At 38.8% G+C, this 19666-nt stretch overlaps 1 protein-coding gene across 1 annotated transcript in view; it reads left to right on the forward strand.

Moving 5' to 3' along the window:
• IQCH (IQ motif containing H) overlaps window positions 1-19666 on the forward strand; it is a 71681-nt gene that overhangs the window by 521 nt on the left and 51494 nt on the right. The window contains exons 2-8 of the mRNA XM_087745458.1: window positions 371-493; window positions 854-951; window positions 1304-1418; window positions 5426-5548; window positions 16621-16732; window positions 17476-17604; window positions 18463-18677. Coding sequence (XP_087601584.1) covers window positions 371-493; window positions 854-951; window positions 1304-1418; window positions 5426-5548; window positions 16621-16732; window positions 17476-17604; window positions 18463-18677 — 915 coding nt within the window. The remainder of the gene's footprint in view (window positions 1-370; window positions 494-853; window positions 952-1303; window positions 1419-5425; window positions 5549-16620; window positions 16733-17475; window positions 17605-18462; window positions 18678-19666) is intronic.

Raw genomic sequence — 19666 nt, forward strand, 5'->3', positions numbered from 1 at the left:
CTGACATGATCTCCTCATAGGCTGCCTCTTAACACTTTTGAGATTCCTGCATAGTTAAGCCGTCTGGGCTGAGAGAGACGTTTGAAACATGTAAGGAAAGATCATTCCTTGGCAAAGGACCTCAATCCTGAAGCTTATTGCCATTGCTTTGTGAGATTTGTTTTGAAATTACCTTTTTTCAGGTTTTCTACAATCAATGGCTTTAAAGTCATTGGCTTTGTATTCTCTTATTTATAAAAGTACAGAAGTATGGCAAGTCGCATGTATTTCTTTCCTGCATTTAGGAAGCATTTAATTTGGATTAAATCCTGCTACGTAATCCTATGGGTTTTGGTTATAGGTATGATTTTTGTCATAACTTGCTTTTTAGGGTCAAGAAGACCTTCACAAGCTTAAAGTTAAAGTGAAGAATATCCACTCAAAAGGAAATATAAAAGCTGTGGATATTAGTGACTTCAAAACAGCAATTGAAAGAACTGAACTTGGGCTGAGAGTAAGTAAAATGGAGCAGATCCAGAAGACGATTCGGTTTTTGAGATCTCTGTCAGTAATTCACTTAGAGTACATGGGGCCGTGTATTTGTCCTCCTGCAAGATCCCTTTCTGATTAGCAAATGATGGGATTCATCCGATGTCAGAGTTCAGAATGATGGATTCCTCTTTTGGGTCATCAGAATTAACTGATCTTGTGCCTCATACCATTAGCCAAAACCAGATTTAGTCCAACAGAAGCACAAACCCTATCAAGTTTTCAGTCAAGTGAAGATCTGGATTGCTAAATTAACTGAGTTAAATAAATTCAATATCCCTCATGCCTTTGTAATAGTCTAAACATTATTTTTTCCCTCTAACAGAAACATGCTGAAAATTACTTAAATGCTATAGACATACAAGCGTTAACTATTTCTTCTGCTGATAATAAAGAAGTACATTCAAAAGAGCCCCCTAAATGGTAAGTGAAACAGCTGTTTTATCGCAGAGACAATGCAAGCAGCAAGGCAGAAAAACCTCTGGTATCAGAACCTTGTAAAGCAAATGGGAATATTGGCCCAGATTAGGTTATTTTGGTCATTTGCATTTTGGTTTTATTTTGTTTAAGTTAAAAAAAAAATACAAAAGTAAATGTATTTCTAAGTAGCTACAGCAACCTTCTGCTAACTCCTGTGATTTTTTTTTTTTTGCTAAACACAAATTTAAATAAAAATATAGTCTTTCAAATTCAACCAGATGGGAGCAGTATGGCTTTAATAGGTAAAATCAAAGTAATTTTTAAAAACTTCACTGTTTGTTTCTTTATAAATCAGGGGGCTTCATTTTGGTGCTTCCCAGAAACAGCTTATTTTACCGCGAGTACCTGTTGAGCCCGTGACTGTCCAGGAATACAGCAAATCAGCACTACGCGCTTCTCAAGGTTCCCAGGTCTGAAATAACATACTACTAATTCTGCCAGAGACCCCATTAAATGAGTAGGCTGGTGTCTTGTAGGTTACCAGTTGATCCCATAACGTTATGTTCTGACTCCACATGGATTCAGTTTTTGATATTATACCATCTATGACTGAATGTGTTAAAAAAATTCTCAGTAGGATAAGCGGGCTGAGAGATAGGAGCCTTCTCCCAGCCTCACAGTCCAGGTAAAATCTAAGTTGGGAAGGACTACAGTATCATGGGTGCATCCACGAGCCTTCCATTCTTTATTCCACACCCCCCCAAGTATATTGTTAAAGAGTTCTGAAACTAGGTGTTTGTTCAGCTTTAAGGTCCCAGCCCTGCAAATACCATATGCTTAACTGTGATTCTGCAAGTAACGCATCCAAAATAAATGGAACTGTGTATTGGAATAGCATGAACACAGATATAAATGCTTGTTGTTTGAGACTAGAAGTGGTTCTCTTTGTTTTTGCATAAAAGATATGGCAAATTGTGGGAAAGACTTCTGCTCATGTATAGGGTAGTCACCTCTATGACAAATACGGTTTTTCTCCTTGAAATTTGATTTTTCACTATTTCTTATAAATGAAATCCTTGTAAGATCATTTAAAACCTTCTTAAAATCTTTGTATCTGAAGTGTTTTTGATTTTTTATTCTAAGCTCTGAATTTTGACCGGTGGGCTCAAGGTGGTCTCCTCAAATATATTTTAAAAACTAATGAAGATAATTAGTTGAATTGAAAAATACCTGTTGTCACAGTTTTGGGTCATTACTGTCGAAATTCAAGGGAGCATTGAGTTGAGAGAAAACCTTAAGAAGAGGCTCTCTGTAGTTCTAAGGCTATTACCAGAAGCTGGGGATTGAAGCTAGGTGAAATGGTATAACCAGAATGAGCAGCCTAACACTTATATTGCTGATTATCTCTGTAAAAGAGGTCCCAATATAAAGTAGTATTAAAATATTGCTTACTCTTGAATGATGGATAAGGTGCAATGAAGATCTCTGATTTTTTTTTTCCAGACAGTATTCCAACCCTGCCCTATGTCAATACGCTTATATTGTGAGAAAAAAAATTATCAGAGTTCAGCTGCTCTGTAAACTCTGTATTATCTATGGTCTTTCAACTCTTCATGTGCACCAATGAGCTTAATTTACAGTGGAGCACGTGCTCTGTCCTGCCTTGACTTTCTCTGTCTTTGCATTTCTGATACCTATGGCATCTGCTTAGAAATGCATATCCAGTGACACATAAGCTAGCCCTAATTTCCTATTATACAGAAAATGGCAAGCAGTGCTGTTTTGCCAGCTGTTCTACATGCCTGGCATGCCAACATAAAAAGCTTTTATTATTAAATAGTTGTGAAATCCAGCCAGGAAATTATCACCTACAATTCCTTACTTCCTGTCTTTTCCTTACTTGTAGCTATAAACAGTCCTGGTTTCTTTAACCATACTTTGGTGGTTTTCAAAATTCCTTTCCACTCAAAAGAAATATTAGTGAACTGAATAGTTGTCTGTTTGCAGGCAGGATTTCTGGGTACATAGGCTCGAAGAAATCAACGCTTCAACTCATAGGGGTTCTGAGAGAAACTAACGATTAACGCAATAATATTTTTGTGCTTTGCAGTCCATAGTACGCTGTGCAAGAATAGAAATGGAGCAGAAGTTTGGTGCTTGTAGCAGTTAGGATAAACCAAGGTTGGAGTCAAATAAGCACAGGTGCTATTTTCACATACGCATTGCTAAAATACTTATCATATGGGAAATAGCTTGCCCACAGGTGTCAGAATAGGCTTAGAATTATTGTTTACTCACACATACAGTGTTTCGGAGTCATAGCAGCAGCCGGATAAGACTCTGCAAATCTAGCTCACAGGGGAATTGTGAAGCACTGTCCCCCCCTCTTCCCCCGCCCCCCATGCGTTGTAATTGGATTTCTTCTAATAAAGCTTGAGAACCATAAAGAGGTGTCTTCCTCATGCAGTAACTGTAAAGCCTCTGTATTGCAGTGGCTGAAAAGACGTTGTTATCCATAACTGGTAAGTGTATAAGTTCAAATTAAAAAAAAAAAAAAGCTTAATTGAAAACACCTGAACCGATACTTGTGCAGCTTTGTTGTTTGGGTTTGTGTTTGTTTGTTTTGCCTAAAAGTTGATACTTTTGTTGATACTGCGACATTCTGAATACACAGCAGAAGTTCACATTCTCTCATCATTAACAGAGCTAAAGATGTAAATGGAAAGATGTTTCTAGGGGGCTCTAGAATATGCAAATAACATAAATAGCTAGACGTGAAAAGTGGTTTAGTTACCAATAATACAGATTGTTTCAAAGATGAATATAATGTAGTCCATTCATAAAGGAATTGGACTTTATTAGAAACCGTGCACCACATGCATCTGCAAAACAGAATTACACAGTGAATCAGATTTGTTTGCTTACTACATGGTAAAAATGTCCTCTACTGCGATGTGACTTTTGTGTTGAAGTAGAACAAGATTTGAACTATTTAACTGTAGTGAACGTGTCACCCTGTTCTGTATACTTCAGTATACTCCATGTTAATAATTGAGAACAATAATTCTCATTCTCATTGAGCATTATATTAGTAATAACGCACTATTTGCCCTGCTATTCTCATCTTTTTCTTATTCTGCATCAAGATAGCTTAAATTTAAGACCTTGGCTAGTATAGATGGATGGATAATATAGATGGAAGAGACCCATGATACCATCTGCTCCAGCTCCCGCAAATGTAGAATTGTCACTTGCCATACATCTAAGCTGAAAAAGTAACTTTTATCAGGTTTTATTATTAAGCATTTCAATTCTTGTTATCCTGTGTGGAATCTGCCACTCCAGCATCGATCATTTCACTGTCAGGCTGAGTGGGGAGTCTGCATTGTGAGTCATCTCCTATTTTAATTGAGAAGGTACTCAATTTTCCCCCAATTCTTGTTTAATAGCACAAGCAGTTTCCTTTCTGTACAACGGTGTGTTATAGTAATAAAATAAATACCACAAAATCACTGATGAGGTGAAAATTGAACTTTCTGTCTCTGTGCAGCCATGTGGGTAAAAGAGTAATTGGCTTGGATAATAACTTTTGTTCTTATAAACCCAAATCTAAATTAGTGTCTCATTGATACATCTGCTTGTAATTACTATCAAAAGAAGAGAATATATTGTGCAGATAAATAAATTAAACCGTTTTTAGTGCTTTCACAAGGTAATACAATTGTTTCATTAGAGGTATATTTGAACTATTATTCTTAGACTTTTTATGGCATATTTTGTGTGTCAAAAAATAGAATTCTCATACCTTAATTTTCACATTTACGCAATAGAGGTATCAGCAGAGAGTTCTCGTGTACAAATATGTTTAGTTGGATCTTACTATGCAAGGGAGCTTTTTGTGTTCCCCTATCCATGTAATGGGAATTAAGCACATACACTGCCAGGCCCCCAGCTCCTCGGAATTACCTTGGCTCTGTTGACTTCCCTGGTGATACATTCGTTTCTGCCATTTCAGGATTCTTCCTTATTCGGCACTGGTTGGTAAATAAACCCTGTTGGACGCAGAGTCCCGTTAGCAATGTTATTGCAGTGGAAGTATTGGGAGATACTACTACGCTCGATACAGATCCAGGTTGAACTAAAGCACGTGCATTAAGATGAGCCAAAACGTCTTCAACTTAAGAAACTTCTACTCTAGTAAAAATATATGGCATCACTTCTGGCTTTTACAGAAAAAGTATGTGCTTTAGATACTTCTTATAACAAGAGGAAACTTTAAAAGTCTTTTTCTGTCCATCAGGATTTGCTAATAAAAATTATTATTATTTAAAATAGTTGAATCCATTCCATGCAGATAACACATATATGAATTTTTATAATTATTTTGCAAATTTATGAACATGTTAGCCAGTTCCTGCTTATAAATGCTTCTGTCCTAGTGCAGCTATTTTAAGACTATGTATATTATATATTTCAGCGGCAGCTGGAAATGGATATGAAAATTATGCTTGACCCAGAGAACGTCAATAATAAAGCTGTTTTAAAGCAACAGAACTATGACACCAGGCTGCCACTTATAAATAAGAAAAAATCTGCTCCTGTAAGTAACTTATCCTATGAACTTAGATGTGCTACTTCTCACTTATTAAAGTTAATACTTATCAGACCTAAATGAAAAGTTTAAGTACCTTATAATTTCCTAGTTTTTGATATTGATATGTAACGATCAAAACATTTTGAGTCACAATACTGGGGAAAACAAGCCTGTAGCATAACAAGTTTAGGTAGCAAGACAAAAAATAAAAGTATACATGGGAATGTGCGTGGTAAGCAATGTCAGTGAAATCAGGGGGTGAAGATAAGCAAACTGGAGCTTGCGGAGTTCAGGGTGCGACCCAAAAATCAAGGAAGAAGTAAAAGGGGCTTTGCTGACAAGAATGGGCTTTCAGTTGTTCATTCTATGGCCATTTCTTAAAAAGACAGGAATGCGTTCTGTTTTCAAATGGTAACGGGATTGTTAGGAATGAGTGGAAAATGCTTGTACTTTGTTTTGATGTTCTTTTTAATTGACTTTAAAAAAAAAAAAAAGCAATCCCGCCACATGATTGCTGATGCTGACCAGAAATCAAGTGTCACTGAATAAAAAAAATAGGGGTTATACTGAAAGAGAGTCAGAATCCTAGAGTGACTGCCTGATTTTAGGTGTCGTTTACATCTTATTTTTCTGACGTGGTTTGTGAGGGAATGTCGAGTTCTACTTCTTAGCTCCATGCTGGGAGCACTTACTTTGGAACGTGAGGGACAGATTCAGATCCTTCCTTTCCATATGGAGATATTTCCATGCCTTGTAGATCCCAAGTGTCCTCACTGTCAAGCTACAAGGTATTCTGAAGCACAGCCTTTCTTTTACCTCTAGTCAAGCTGTTTCCTTCGGTACAAAACAAGTATCCACCAAAGCTGAGACTGAGCACTTCCACAACACTGTCCTAAGAGTATCCTGACGAGTATCCATCAGATCACCCTTCTCCACTCTTTCTGGTCTGAGAATGTTCAAACTGTGTAAAATTAAGTTTTGGTTCTTCCAAATTTGTGTTCTGCAACCGCTGTTCCTCTTAAATAAACGAACGAACATGAAGATGACATTTTCTGCAAAGTATGCTTTTAAAAAAATTTAATAGGCACAGGCATCCCTCTAAAGATCAATTATATTCACAAATTTAGCGCAGCACTGTGGTCCACATGAAAGAATATGCCCAATAGTCTCACACAAGGATGCTCTTCTACAATTTAATTTATGTAATAGAAGCATTATGCAGCAAGCCCAGTGCTGTAAGAGACATTCTAGGGTATTTGCTTTTAAACAACATAAACAGAATCTGTGAATGGCACAGCTGTAAGCTGCCACTTATAAAAAATTATTTTTGAAAGCTGTTGCCCAGACTAAGAGGTGATTTGTCTAACCCTGTGATATAGAGTTAATTAGGAAAAAGCATCATGGCTAATAGCTTTTTAGAACCACTCTAAAACACTCACAGAGAGGAATATTATACTACTGCAGAGCGCCATGTGTTTTACCACTCTTACTGAAACATATACTGATCAGAGAAAACTTAAATTACAAACATTTAGTGAAAATTAGTCAAGCTCTCTGATACATATTTACAGTTGCTAAGGAACAGTTTGTGACAGGGAGATGGGCTGAAAAAACACGTAGGTATTTCCTATCTCTAATTTATTCTACAGCATTTACTGAAGTAAATGCTTCTTAGAAGTTTTTGAATCCCATGACACAATCTGTGTTTTGAAATGTTCTGGCTTCACTGGGGGTAAAATTTTGCAATTAGATTTGCAGAATCCACTACTGAGATTGTGAATCAAGGCATTTTTGTTAAATGTGATCTATACTAGCACTTAGAGGAATGATAGTTGTAGATCGCCAATAATAACTAAAATAAATCGATGTGTAGTTGCAGGTCTAAAATTATATGGTCTTTAGTTTTGAAAAAAAATCAATTAACGTAGCCTCAAGAACTAAGTTAGGTGCTACCTACCCCGTTTTTACTAATTAGCCATTAGAGGGCAATATTTGTACGCACACATGCGGGCACACACACACGCGCGTATACCCGTGTACATGCCCTACATATGTACGTAAGTTCAAAGATGATCTCCCAAAAAAATCAATGGCAGAAGGACTCTCATTGAAGTAAATTAAAAACTAATTGCTTGGTTAACTGCATTCAGGTTTTTTCCAAGAGTTGTCAGCATCTGAGTTTTCAAGGAGACCTGAGCATTTAAAATGTGATGAGATTAAAAACACACTGGTTTTGAGGTGATGAGATAGGTCAAGCACAAATCTACACGGACTTTTTATTATCCTGCTATTTGAGTAGTTTGAAAAATTATTAGTAAGGATCTCATTGTTTCATGAAAAATGTCGTCTTTTCTTGCTCTTTTGCTATTATAAAGTTGCTGACGCTGGATTTTATGACGGAGACTAAGAACAATTAACTATTGCCCTTTTGTACTTTTTGGGGTCTGATAAGCACTAATGCTTCATCCTCTGTAAAGTTCTGTAGTTCTTTTAAAATGAGGACTGTAATGCCATTTGAAACACCATGGGCCAAGTGGGCATCACTTTATTTTGTAGCTTATATCTGGATAACAAATGAAAAACGATGAGTAGATAATTATTAAATATGTATACTTCCCATGGAGTATCTAGCAAAACAAATAGTAATCTGAACTGCAGCAAAAATAATTCTGACGAACTGCTGCAATGTAGGAAAGATTCACAACTATACCTTTCATTTTCATAGGACTGCTGTTCTTTTATAGAATTATACTGGCACTTTTTGGTCCTTGTTTTCTTATAAATGTATATTATACTGTAAACTTAGGAACCCTTTAATTTATTCATGAGGTAGAATTTAATATGGTGATGATTTCTAGCCTTTATGACTTGCATCTTATATAGCGTGGCTCTAATGGTGGTGGCAGTGATTCTGTGTTGTGGTGAGGATTTTTTTAAGCTAACTTATTTGAGCACAACCGTTCTAATCATATCCTCCGTTATTCATTCTTTATTCAGTGTTTGCATCATGCTAATCACTAATGCTTATCACTGAAAAGTGTTATCTATTCATTTCCAAAATTATAAAGTAAGGCAAAGCAGGGCAATTCTTTTCATTTCAAGTGACTAGAAGAAGTTGTAGAAGAAAAACAGGTCTTTTGGTCCTCAAAACCTGATTGTGTCTTAAACTTATGCACATGGCTATAATTACAGTCAAAGCGTAATTTGGCAGCGGGAGCAGAATGAGACTTAAACAAATCGATGTTACACTACAGTAGTTCAAAATAAGCTTGTTGCGTTGGTATTACGGTATGTAATCATAATAACCAGCACAGTGAATTAATAAAATCTTCTTGTCACTAAAAATAAAAAGGAAATAATTGGTGAGATAGAGTTAACTTAACAGATGACTATAGTCAGCACCCTTTCAACCTAGAAATGAGAATGTGAAGGTCACCCCCATCTCAGATGACAAACGTAGAACATTTTGTTGGTAAACAAATTAATCTTTTGAAAGGTCACCATTTGTTTTAAGTTTTTATCCAGTTCTTGTCATCTGGAATTGGAGATTGACTGTCATTTCGCTAGGTAGGGGTGCAGCCGAAGCTGCTGAAGCTGTTTCTGTACATATCAGCATTCCTTGACAAAACTCAGTGCCTGATTGTGATGCTATGGGCTGCTGGTTTACAGCTGTCTCCGGACAAGAGTGGAGGCCCACCCCTGAATTCCAATAAGTTGGTCCTGCATATTCTGCCTCGTGTGAGCTGGCCCTTTGCCCACGAGTAAAATGTATTGTAGTTCAAGCCAGCAATTATCTTTCTTGCTTCCTTCTGTGCTGCTTCTGTTGCCTTTTTCAAAAAGCAGATGTGGGATTCACCAAAGTTCTCCATCTATTCTCTCTTGCACCTGTTACGGCAGAATTTTGATAGAGGTATATTTCTGGGAGAGCTAGCAGTAGGCAATCAAAGGAGCAAAGCTTGATTTTTCCAAGTGCACGGAAAATGGACGGTTCAGAGCCATCTCGGGTTACTTTAAGAGCTTAAAGTAGGTAAGAATAACATACAAGACCTGTTGTTAAAGATGCCTAGTTGCTCCAAATTGAAGGTTTAATATTGGGCTTTCCCTTTAAATTGGACTTCTTCTTTTCTGTAGATAAACAAAATCTGAGGGAAATAACGTGTATTAATATCTTAGTATTACATCTAAAGGAAACTGTATGAATCATTAGGTAGATCAAATGCCTGACTGTGTAAATCAGAATAAGAAGGACAAATTTTAATCTTCTATACAATTTTCCTACTCAGAAATTTTCTTGAATAATAAGACAGCCAGTCATAAAAATTGTTCGTCTTTTAAGTCTCTTACAGAGACTGCTACAAATTTGACTCATCTGACTTTAGAATAGTTCCACTGACGCTGGTGAGAATTTGTCCTTTACTTAGCATTCAGTATTTCTGCATTGAATTCCACGTGCTGGTTCTTAGACTCGGAGGACCAAAATTAGGTTATCTGAAACCAGAGTTAAACACTTTCTTTATTTACTGTTTATTACTAAGATGATTTGGCTTGATTGTCAGAACAAGACCCTTTTTTCCAATAGAAACTGATAGATTATGGAAGTGTGAATGAAACTATTCTTTGATACTGCTTCCTTGCTTTGCTGCTTAGCATGTAAGTCAACACAGAAAAGTACATCAGTTTAGACTGTAAGGCTGTAAAGCTATAAAATGTAATGAAATCCTACAGTAATTCTCATCTAGACAAAACCAAAGCTGACCTGATCTAATGTGAGCAGTAGACTTGAGATTGGGCTCGATTCCCTACAGGGAGCCCTTCTAACCAACATTTTCTATGATTTCTGTGATGCTGTGGTTGAGAGCAGAGTGAAAAATCACTTAGTGCCTTTTGCCCTTACGCCATTTGAGTTTTTTTACAATCTGAACTGATTTTCTCCCATTGCTCAAAACTCGCCTCCTCCTCCCGCATGAGCAGCAGGCTCCGTTGATTTGTAACCGCTTATGGGACAGATCTATTGAAGGCTCTCCGTATCCTTCCATATTGACACAGAAATTCTGTCTGAATTAGTTATCAAAGCAGCTTTGCATCTCTCTTAAAGTAAGTTTGTCTAAACCCTACTTTTTTAGCTTGCTTATATGATATCATGATCGGGAAGCTTCAAAAGCCTTGCTGAAGTAAAGAAGTAGTATGTACTTTTTCTCCCCTATTCACAACACCTGCTAACGTGTTGTACAAAAATATTAGATTGGTCTGGCAAATTTGATCTTGACAGGTTCAAGTTGCTCATTTATGTGTTACTTTCCAGATGTTTATAATTAGCTTGTTTGGTTATTTGTTTAAGAATTTTTCCAAGAATTGTATTTAAACCGATAGGGCTAGAATTTCTCAACGCATCCTTTGCCCCTTTCTAAAGACTATGCTCTTTTCCAGTATTCTAGTATATTTTCCATCCTACGGGACTCCCACCAGCAGTTCTGAGCCTGCTTTAGACTGTTCTTTAAGTATCCTGGAGTGCATTTTATCCATTTGAAAACCTCTGAGCACTAGCTGATCTGTTTTGCCCATAAGGTAGCCTGAGACTTCTTCCCTTTTGCACTACAATTGAGTTGATTCTACTCATTACTAGCTGCTTTTTTAATGATAATTTAAAACTTAATGATATCATTTTTTATTACCCAGAAGTTTCTTCCTACTTGCCTCACATTTTGTCTTACCTGTTTAAGCAAACAAGAAGCAGCCATCAGTATGCCCATTTTCTGTTTTCCGTATCCTTTTGTCATCTTTTGAGATCAATGAAGAACATATGATTTATCAACTTTGGTAACTTGCTATCCTTCCTATCCTGCTTCATCTCTGGAATGGTTTGAGCTTGTTTCTGTAGTACATTTTCTCTGTGGAACAGGCCGTTCGACAGAGTTCCAGTTTCCCGTAGACTTGCCTTCTACAAGCTTTTACTACCTGCCAGTTTCCGGAGCGTATTGAAAACTGACCTTGGGTCCATTGATTTTATTTTGCTATGCCTCCTCCTCCCCTGTATAGCGATTATGAACTGTGCGCATCAAATCTTGATAGGAACTTCTTAATAAAAAAAATGCAGGTAGATGGCAATTTGGAGAAGATAATCACGAAAGGGTAGATTACTCTGTTACATACCTTTTCTACCACTACTATCAAGCTCTGTGCTTTTCTGATATTTACTTACCAAATCTCATCTATCTGATCTTCCCGGCTGATAAACTGCAGTTTTGATACATGATAGCACTCGCCTTTTCTCTGTGTTTAACACTAGTCTCTATTCTGTTACTGGGGGAAAACCGTATTTATAAACGTATTTAAAAAAAGAAGTTGTTCTAGTTAAATATTGCTGTCTAGGTAAAAAGAAAACAAATGGAGAACTAATCGGAAAATCCCTGTGGTGTTACAACAAGTGCCCTATTTAAAATGAAGCAAAAAGAAAAAAATCAAGTGGGAGAGGTTTATCCACAGGAGAAAAACACTTTAGAAAGGGTAATAGAATTGTTTTTCTCGTGTCCCAGGTTAATTACACTCAGAAGCGCTTGAAATGAAAAAATAGTTTTTCAGCACACTCGGAGCATATTATCAGGCAAGGAAGCTTTCGTCTGCCCTGCAAATTAAGTGCACCTTTCCAGCCCTATAAAACTGTACTTTAAAAGTACCCATGATGAAGCAGGCTGCGTGCTGACTCCGGTAAAGCATACTTGCTGAATCATAATCTTCATAACAAGCTTTGCTAGAAGCCATTATTCACGCAGGAAAATGTGTGAGGTTCCAGTCCCCTCGTGGCAGCGACGGTTGCTTGGGCTCTGCCAGGGAGGAAGCAGGTGAGGTGCCTACAGGTTGGCGTCGTACGGGGTGGGATCCTTGGCTTCCACGCTGGTTTGGGTCTGTCTACACTACAAACACTAAAATGCTGGTTAGGAGCTGCCAGCTCTGCAATATGTGGTATTAAATTCACTAGGTTTTGTGTTTATGCCGTAAAAGCGGTAGGTGTGAGTAAAGGTTTTCAATTGCGCTGACATAAGCAGATGGAAGTCTATGGAAAACCTTTTAAAAAGATGCAATCTTTTAAATATCTTTTTAAAGTTATTCAGTTAAATCACTGAATAATGGTAATAAAGTAAACCTTTTCCTTGCAGTACTTAGTGTTTTTATTATTTTTAAGGTCTTATTGTTGTAATTGAGTTGGCTTAATTTTAGTGAAAATAACGGAAGGATGGAAGCATTTTGTCAAATCGCGCTTTGATACCTCGCTGAAGTCTTCAAGAGGGCAGCTACCACAGCAATGGGATGCTGAAGGAACACAGAAGAAGGGGGTACGAACTGGGGGGAATTTTTGTAGGCAACTGTTTTGGGTCAGCCCCACAGTTCCCCTCGGTTGCCTGTACTATGGGATGGAGTGAATCATAGTGGCACTGTGCAGTGTAAACGAGAGCTTAAATTACATTACAGTTGCATCTGTCCTTATTTTAACGTGACACCTGCCATGGACTTTATAGAAATGAAAGGGTAGAGCAGAGAAGAATTAAATATCTATCTCCAGTTAAAAACAAACAAACAAAAACCCTCTAGGCTGCTTTTGAACTCATACACTACACGTGAATCGCTTTTCTTTGTAGCTTATTACATCTCTATGAACGCAAATGAAATACATATGTTTCATAGTGCTGTTTATCATAAAAACTCCTGGGATTTGAACTAGGATAAAACTGACCAATAGTAAAATCAGTGCTGCTTTACTGATACCATAGCAATAGGCTGAAAAAGGAGTCACCGTTTAATTAAATTTCTTTCTTTTCATATATTTTTGTTGTGTCCTCAACAAACTGCTGGGGTTGAGAGCGAGTAGAAAAGGTGGTTTATTATTCCCTTTCCTCAATATCAAGCCACTTACACGCCAGCTGGTATAAAGTTAATCTTTGTTATATGCTTATTCCTATTTTCTCGGAACACAAGGACATGAAGATTCATACGTCTAGATCCCTTAAAGCATAACGCTTCATAATGGCCACAACTAAAATGAGTGCCTGAAAGATTTCTCTGAAAGATGCTCTATTATAGTAACGCATTTATATTTTCTGTCTCCCTAATGTCACTTGTGGACAGCGTTATTATACAAATTTGGAGGAAAAATTATAATAGTTTATTTTGATCTATCTCATTTCCCTATCAGGTTTATAAGCCGTTCTTTAGAATTGCCTATCCCTTTCTATAAAGTTGATGTTATTCACTAATTAAGACACAACAGTGCTCCAAGATCCCAACCATGGCCTGGATCCTACCGTACCAAAAGCTGTACACAAATATGATAATCAGTCATTAAAACCTAGCATTTTAAACTAGGGAAGTCCCAAGGTGCTCTATAAAAGAGGTAAATACCGTTATTCCCATTTCACAGATCTATCAAGATTTCCTAGCTTTCTGATTTTATGTATTTAATATTGTTTTAAGGTAGTTTATCATTCATAATGAAATATTTTTTTAAAAAGCAAATAAAAGCAATTTCCAGCACCTGGCATTAGGTTGTCTGCCATATAGCTCAACAGTAAGGTTCAAACATTTCTATCCAAGGTAAGAATTTCTAACCATTCGACTAATGGAGTAACTGCTCCCCCAAAAGCGTGCGACGCTTTGTTATTGGGTTTCACAGCTATTCGCCGACTAAAGACGAGGCTGTGGGGTCTGGAGGCCAATTGTGAGGGAGATGTGCCCTGTTGCATATGACGCTGTTTGCTTCCTTTCCCCAGTCTGCCCCAATTTCCCTTTTTCCCATTTTTGTCTTGCCCCAGTGTCTCTGTTCCTTGCAGTTGTCTTCCGAGACTGCTTCCAGAACAGATCCCGGTCTTCTCTGCCTGATTCTCTGCCTGATTCTCTGCCTGATTCTCTGCCTGATTCTCTGCCTGATTCTCTGCCTGATTCTCTGCCTGATTGATTCTCTGCCTGGCTCTTTGTCCACCCCGTCCCAATGTTCTTTCCTAACCCTGCTGCCCCAGCTCTTTTCCCCTGTCCAATCTGCCTTCTGGCTCTCCTCTTTGCTCAAAGACCCTGCATGCCCCCCCAACTACCTCTCTGCTTCTTGAGACTGATAACACAGTCCCACCTGTGCCTTGGCACTTCTTTACCCTATTCATTCAAATTTAGTCGCTTCCTTCTTGTGTTGCCTCGACGCAGCACGAAAGTTACTGGACAACCTGTGAAGCTGCAGTTGCAGAGGAGGTTCTGAGCAGCATATATTAGAGCACACCTGATCCCTAGGTAGTTTAGTTATTAAAACTAAGAAACCTTTATCTAGATTTCCAAAAATCTGTTGACGCAGTAAGGTTTGAGAGACTAGTGTTCAATTTTCCTTTTGCTTCCTAAAACATTTGAGTTTATCGAAGTTGAATCTTTCGTGGCTCTCTAGGTTTATCATTGTCTCATTTTTCTAGCATCATCCAGGTGAGCGAAAATAAAATCTTCTGCTGGTGGTGGTTCGCTATCATCAAGTGAGAGATCTCCCTGGTGTTACTTGCCTTGAAGCTGCATGCGCTGTAATGCTTTAAACCCCCTGAATAGCTAGCGCTCTGTTTCTTTAGGAGTTGAGTACAACCCATGTTGCACGTGGGATAGTATGTGTATTCCTAGTCAGAAAGAAACTGAAGTTACTTAGCATATTGGAGAGAGAAAAAAATGTTGGGTGATAACACAGAGGTTTTGTATTTATAATACTGAAATACAAGGTGGCAATATATTCTTTTCCCTGTGTAATGCTCTATATGTGCGATAATAAGCGTAACTGTAAGACACGCGATATCGTTATCCCAGAGATGTGTGTCACTGCTTGAATTCCTGGCGTTTGGAACCAGCAGGTTCCATTTGTTCAGGCAAGCACAGGTTAAAGGGGGAGGTAAGGGAGCTTTAATCCCCACGTTAGCACAGCCAGGGTGGCACGTTTCCACATCGCGTTATCCGGCTGCGTCATTCCCTGCTGTCCTTGAGGAACCCCGAAACTTCAGAAGTCCGTGATACTTACTGTTCCCTCGTTTGTGAGTAGTTTCACGTATTTTAATTCCATGGCTATTCTTCCCGGCAAAAATTTATTTACGTATTTGAAAGTATTTCCTTTTCTTTCTGGCACCTTGCCTGTTGTCCTGGTTTTGGCTGGGACAGAGTTAATGTTCTTCCTGGTAGCTGGTATAGCGCTGTGATCTGGATTTAGCATGAGAATAACGTGATAACGCACCGAGGTTTTAGTCGTCGCTAAGCAGTGTTTATCCCGAGTCAAGGACTTTTCAGCTTCCCATGCTCTGCCAGCAAGGAGGCGCACAAGGGGCTGGGAGAGGGCACGGCCAGGACAGCCAACCCAGACTGGCCCAAGGGCTGTTCCATACCGTAGGGTGTCGTGCCCAGTATAGAAACTGGGGCGCAGGGATCGCTGCTCGGGGACTGGCTGGGCATCGGTCGGTGGGTGGTGAGCAGTTGCATCACTTGTTTTTCCTGGGGTTTGTTCCTGTCTCTCTCTCTCTCTTCTGTTGTTTTCCTTTTCATTACAATGTATTATTATTATATTTTATTTCAATTATTGAACTGTTCTTATCTCAGCCCCCGAGTTTCCTCGCTTTTACCCTTCCGATTCTCTACCCCCTCCCATGGCGGGGGAGTGAGCGAGCGGCTGTGCGGTGCTTAGTTGCTGGCTGGGTTGAACTGTGACACCTGTGTATGCGTTTTATGTATTTAAAGACTGTTCTGTCAAGAAATGCTATGTTTACGCTATACTCATTAAAATTGAGCAAACTTCTGGTGATTCCTTTATTAACTAGTACACTGATTTTTGCGTAGAAGTCACAAGACATCAATTGGATTTAATTAACTTTATTTTAAATTACTAAAGTAATGACAGTAGACAATACTGTAGCATGTTCATAAGTAGTAAAAGCAGTGCTTGTACTGTTACATTATTAAATCTTAATGAAACTATTCACAGCAGAAATTATATTTATTATTTATTATTGCGGGAGTAGAAAAGTATGTCTTTGCAAATCCAGGATTTCGCTTTGTTAAAAGAAGATGCTGTTTCTTCCTAGATGCGTAGTCAGAAGACAGCGAAAGGTCATGCAGTTAACAGCCTTTGGGCCTTGCCTGCCTCTCACCACGTGGATTCTGCCTTACCCCTGTTAGAAGAAGACATAACGAGAGGTGAGTCACAGAAGCCCACCTGGGCACCGCTGCCACCATGTAGCTTATGCTACGTAAGCAGCGTTGTTTGCTGTTTGCAGCAGGTATCTGGTAATCAAACTTTCTGGCACCTCAAAACTTGTAAGAATTGTGATCTCAAATGTTGCAAAGGGTAGAGAACAACTTCGGACTGCTTACTCCACGTGGTAGCTAACTTAGGACATGTTATGTTGAGCATCATCCTCCCTGAGCCAGTTATCTTGGAATTCAGAGTTCAGTTGCTACTGGAAAGAAGAATTGTGTGTGATGGAGGGCTCTTGTATGACTAAATAACGTGGTCAAAATAAACGGTCGTGATTAATGTCTGGTGTTTGATCATTCAATCTCAACTAGATCGACACCTGGACTATTTTAGCAGTCAGTCCATATTCATGATTACCTCGTGGTTTATGAGACTTAATTCTCATCTACTCTGCGTATTACGTTGCCATTGCACAAGCACATAATTCCTTCTCGGAAACAGCACCGTTACAATATGTTTCACGTATTTGTCAGTTTTTATAGACAAAGTTCACCTTCCTTGAAGGTAAAATATTGGAAGATCAGAATCTTTCAGTAAAAGAAAACTGCTGCTTTTCTAGTTCTGATTTGGTATTGGAAGAACTTGAGTCTACCTTTGTTTAATTCTGTCTTTATTGTTACTAATTGTTTTTCTTTTATACTGGAATGTATATGAATTGTTCAGTAATGTCATCTTCTTGTAGGTATTCTGAGCCTAAGTGAACAAAGGCTTATCCCTCCAGCAGCAAAGATAACTCTCCAGCCACCTCCTGTTGTATCCAAAGCAGCGCCTTTCCCCGAGTTTCACAGGCAGCACAAGAAGTCGGCTGTAGGTGAGCGCAAAGGATGGGTAACAACCGTCGAGTCCATCTCCACTTCCAGGCCCTCGTTTTCTGTCACATGGACAGAGCTGTCTAAGGAGCACTCACTCAAATTCTTAAGAATACTGAGTGCATAAAGATGTACGTGAGCAGCCTGTGTCTTGCAGCTGAATGGGAATCAGATATCTCAATCCTTGTAAAGATTTGGTCCCTCTTCGTTTCTGAAACCCTGGTAGGTTCCTACCTGCATGTTCCAAATTCTAAGCGCCTGAATCCCAAGATCGGGCCGTTCGTGTTAGTGTAAAGCCGGTGTTAACTGTAAGTCGTGACTTACAACAGCTGATCAAGCACCTATTTTGCCAGTGTGATTAAATGAATGGCTCCTGACAAGTGAATACGCTCTGGGCGATGGGATTCTGATCCATCACAAAGCATACTCAAAGCTGTTGTTGCTACAGCTGCTTGCGGCATGTGACATCCGTGTGGAAAGGAGCGTAAGCAAAATGAGCAGTGGGCTCAGTAGCAATCCCATAAATCTGAAAAGTTCTCCTAATGGAAAGGGGTGGATGAAAACTAAAATTATATATATAATTAACTATAAATTAATATATTATATAATATTATATATTATATAACCCAGAGTATAAGTGCTAATATTTAGACATTCTTATCCTGGGTATACTGTTGGCTGGAGTATTACAAACTTCAAAGTGTTATAGATTAAAACTGAAAATTGCAACCCGCTTGGACCTGAGAGCGAACTGGAGCACGCCAGTGCCTAAGGGTGGGTGGCAGAGGAGTATCGATTCGATGCTGTTGTTGCACTTCTCTAACAATGAAACCTGCCATCCATTTTTTCCTTTGGTACAGGAGAGATTAGTGGTGGGGCAGACCCTGAGAATACAGACACCGTCACCTTCCCAAACTCAAAGGAAGCAATTTATGGCAGATATTCCTCTAGTAAAGGTAACATTGCACCACTTCCATCCAGCAGCTCCATGGTTTCAGCAAGGAAATCAAGGCCGGCGTGGAGGTATCCAGCTCAACGGTTGGAATCTGAGCTGCAGGTTCCCTCTCAGACGCAGGTATTTAGGCAGTGAGGGTAACGAGGGGGTTATTCAGGGTTTTAGTAGTGCCTTTACCAGAGACGGTTTAGGAAGCGACTGTAAATCACTGAATGGGTCCAGGAGGGTTTGAACCAAAGCGAGTAAATAGTAAATATTGAAGTCGGTAGGACATACTTCGTACATTGCGGCTTTCTGCTTCCTCAAGTCTTCTACCTAAATTTGTCTGCTTTTTCACAGAATCTTAGAAAATAAGTCTAGAAAGGATGCTACGAGGTTATCTAGACCTCCAGGCAGAATTACCTGTACCTGTAATATTGCGGACAGATGTTCTTCTAACCTGTTCCGAAAACTTTCGGTGATAGCAACTCCACAGTCTCCCTAGGCCATCTGTTCTGGTGCTTAACTAACTATCTTTACTGTTATAAAAGAGTTTTTTAATGTCTCATCTAAATCTCCTTCACTGCAGTTAAGCAAATGTAGTGTTTCCCTTTATATTTACAGAAGACTATGGGGGAGTTTGACCTTGACTACTTAACGCTTGCCGATTGCTCTCGGTCCCCATGCAAAAGGGACATTTCTTTCTTTTTATGGCTAATTATTGTGTTCCACAGCAAACTGTCTGGAGTTTTGCTTGATCTTTCCACACTTTTTGACTTCTGTGCCATTGAGGAGACCTGAAAATGAAAGAGGAGATCTGAAAATCAAAAATAAAGCAAACTTGAGAAATGGAGATCAATGAGTTATTAATGTAAAGAAAAACAATCACCTGAAATAGTTTGGAAATAGTGCACTGAGATTGAAAATGAGAGCTGTTGACTTGCTGGCTAAAGTTGCCGGTAAATACGGAGCTCTGTAATGAGGCAGGAACATTTCTGTTCCGCGTTTTACCCCGTTTGCATTTCTATGGCAGGATGTTACCCGTCCTCCTGGGACAGGAGGAGGCAGTCTCCGTGGGAGAGTGCCATTGCAGTTACTTTCTGATTGTGGTCCAGTGAAGCACTGCAGAG

Source organism: Nipponia nippon, unplaced genomic scaffold, assembly GCF_047370975.1.
Source record: "Nipponia nippon isolate SJK-2023a ecotype South Korea unplaced genomic scaffold, ASM4737097v1 scaffold_9, whole genome shotgun sequence".
Classification (NCBI taxonomy): Eukaryota; Metazoa; Chordata; class Aves; order Pelecaniformes; family Threskiornithidae; genus Nipponia; species Nipponia nippon.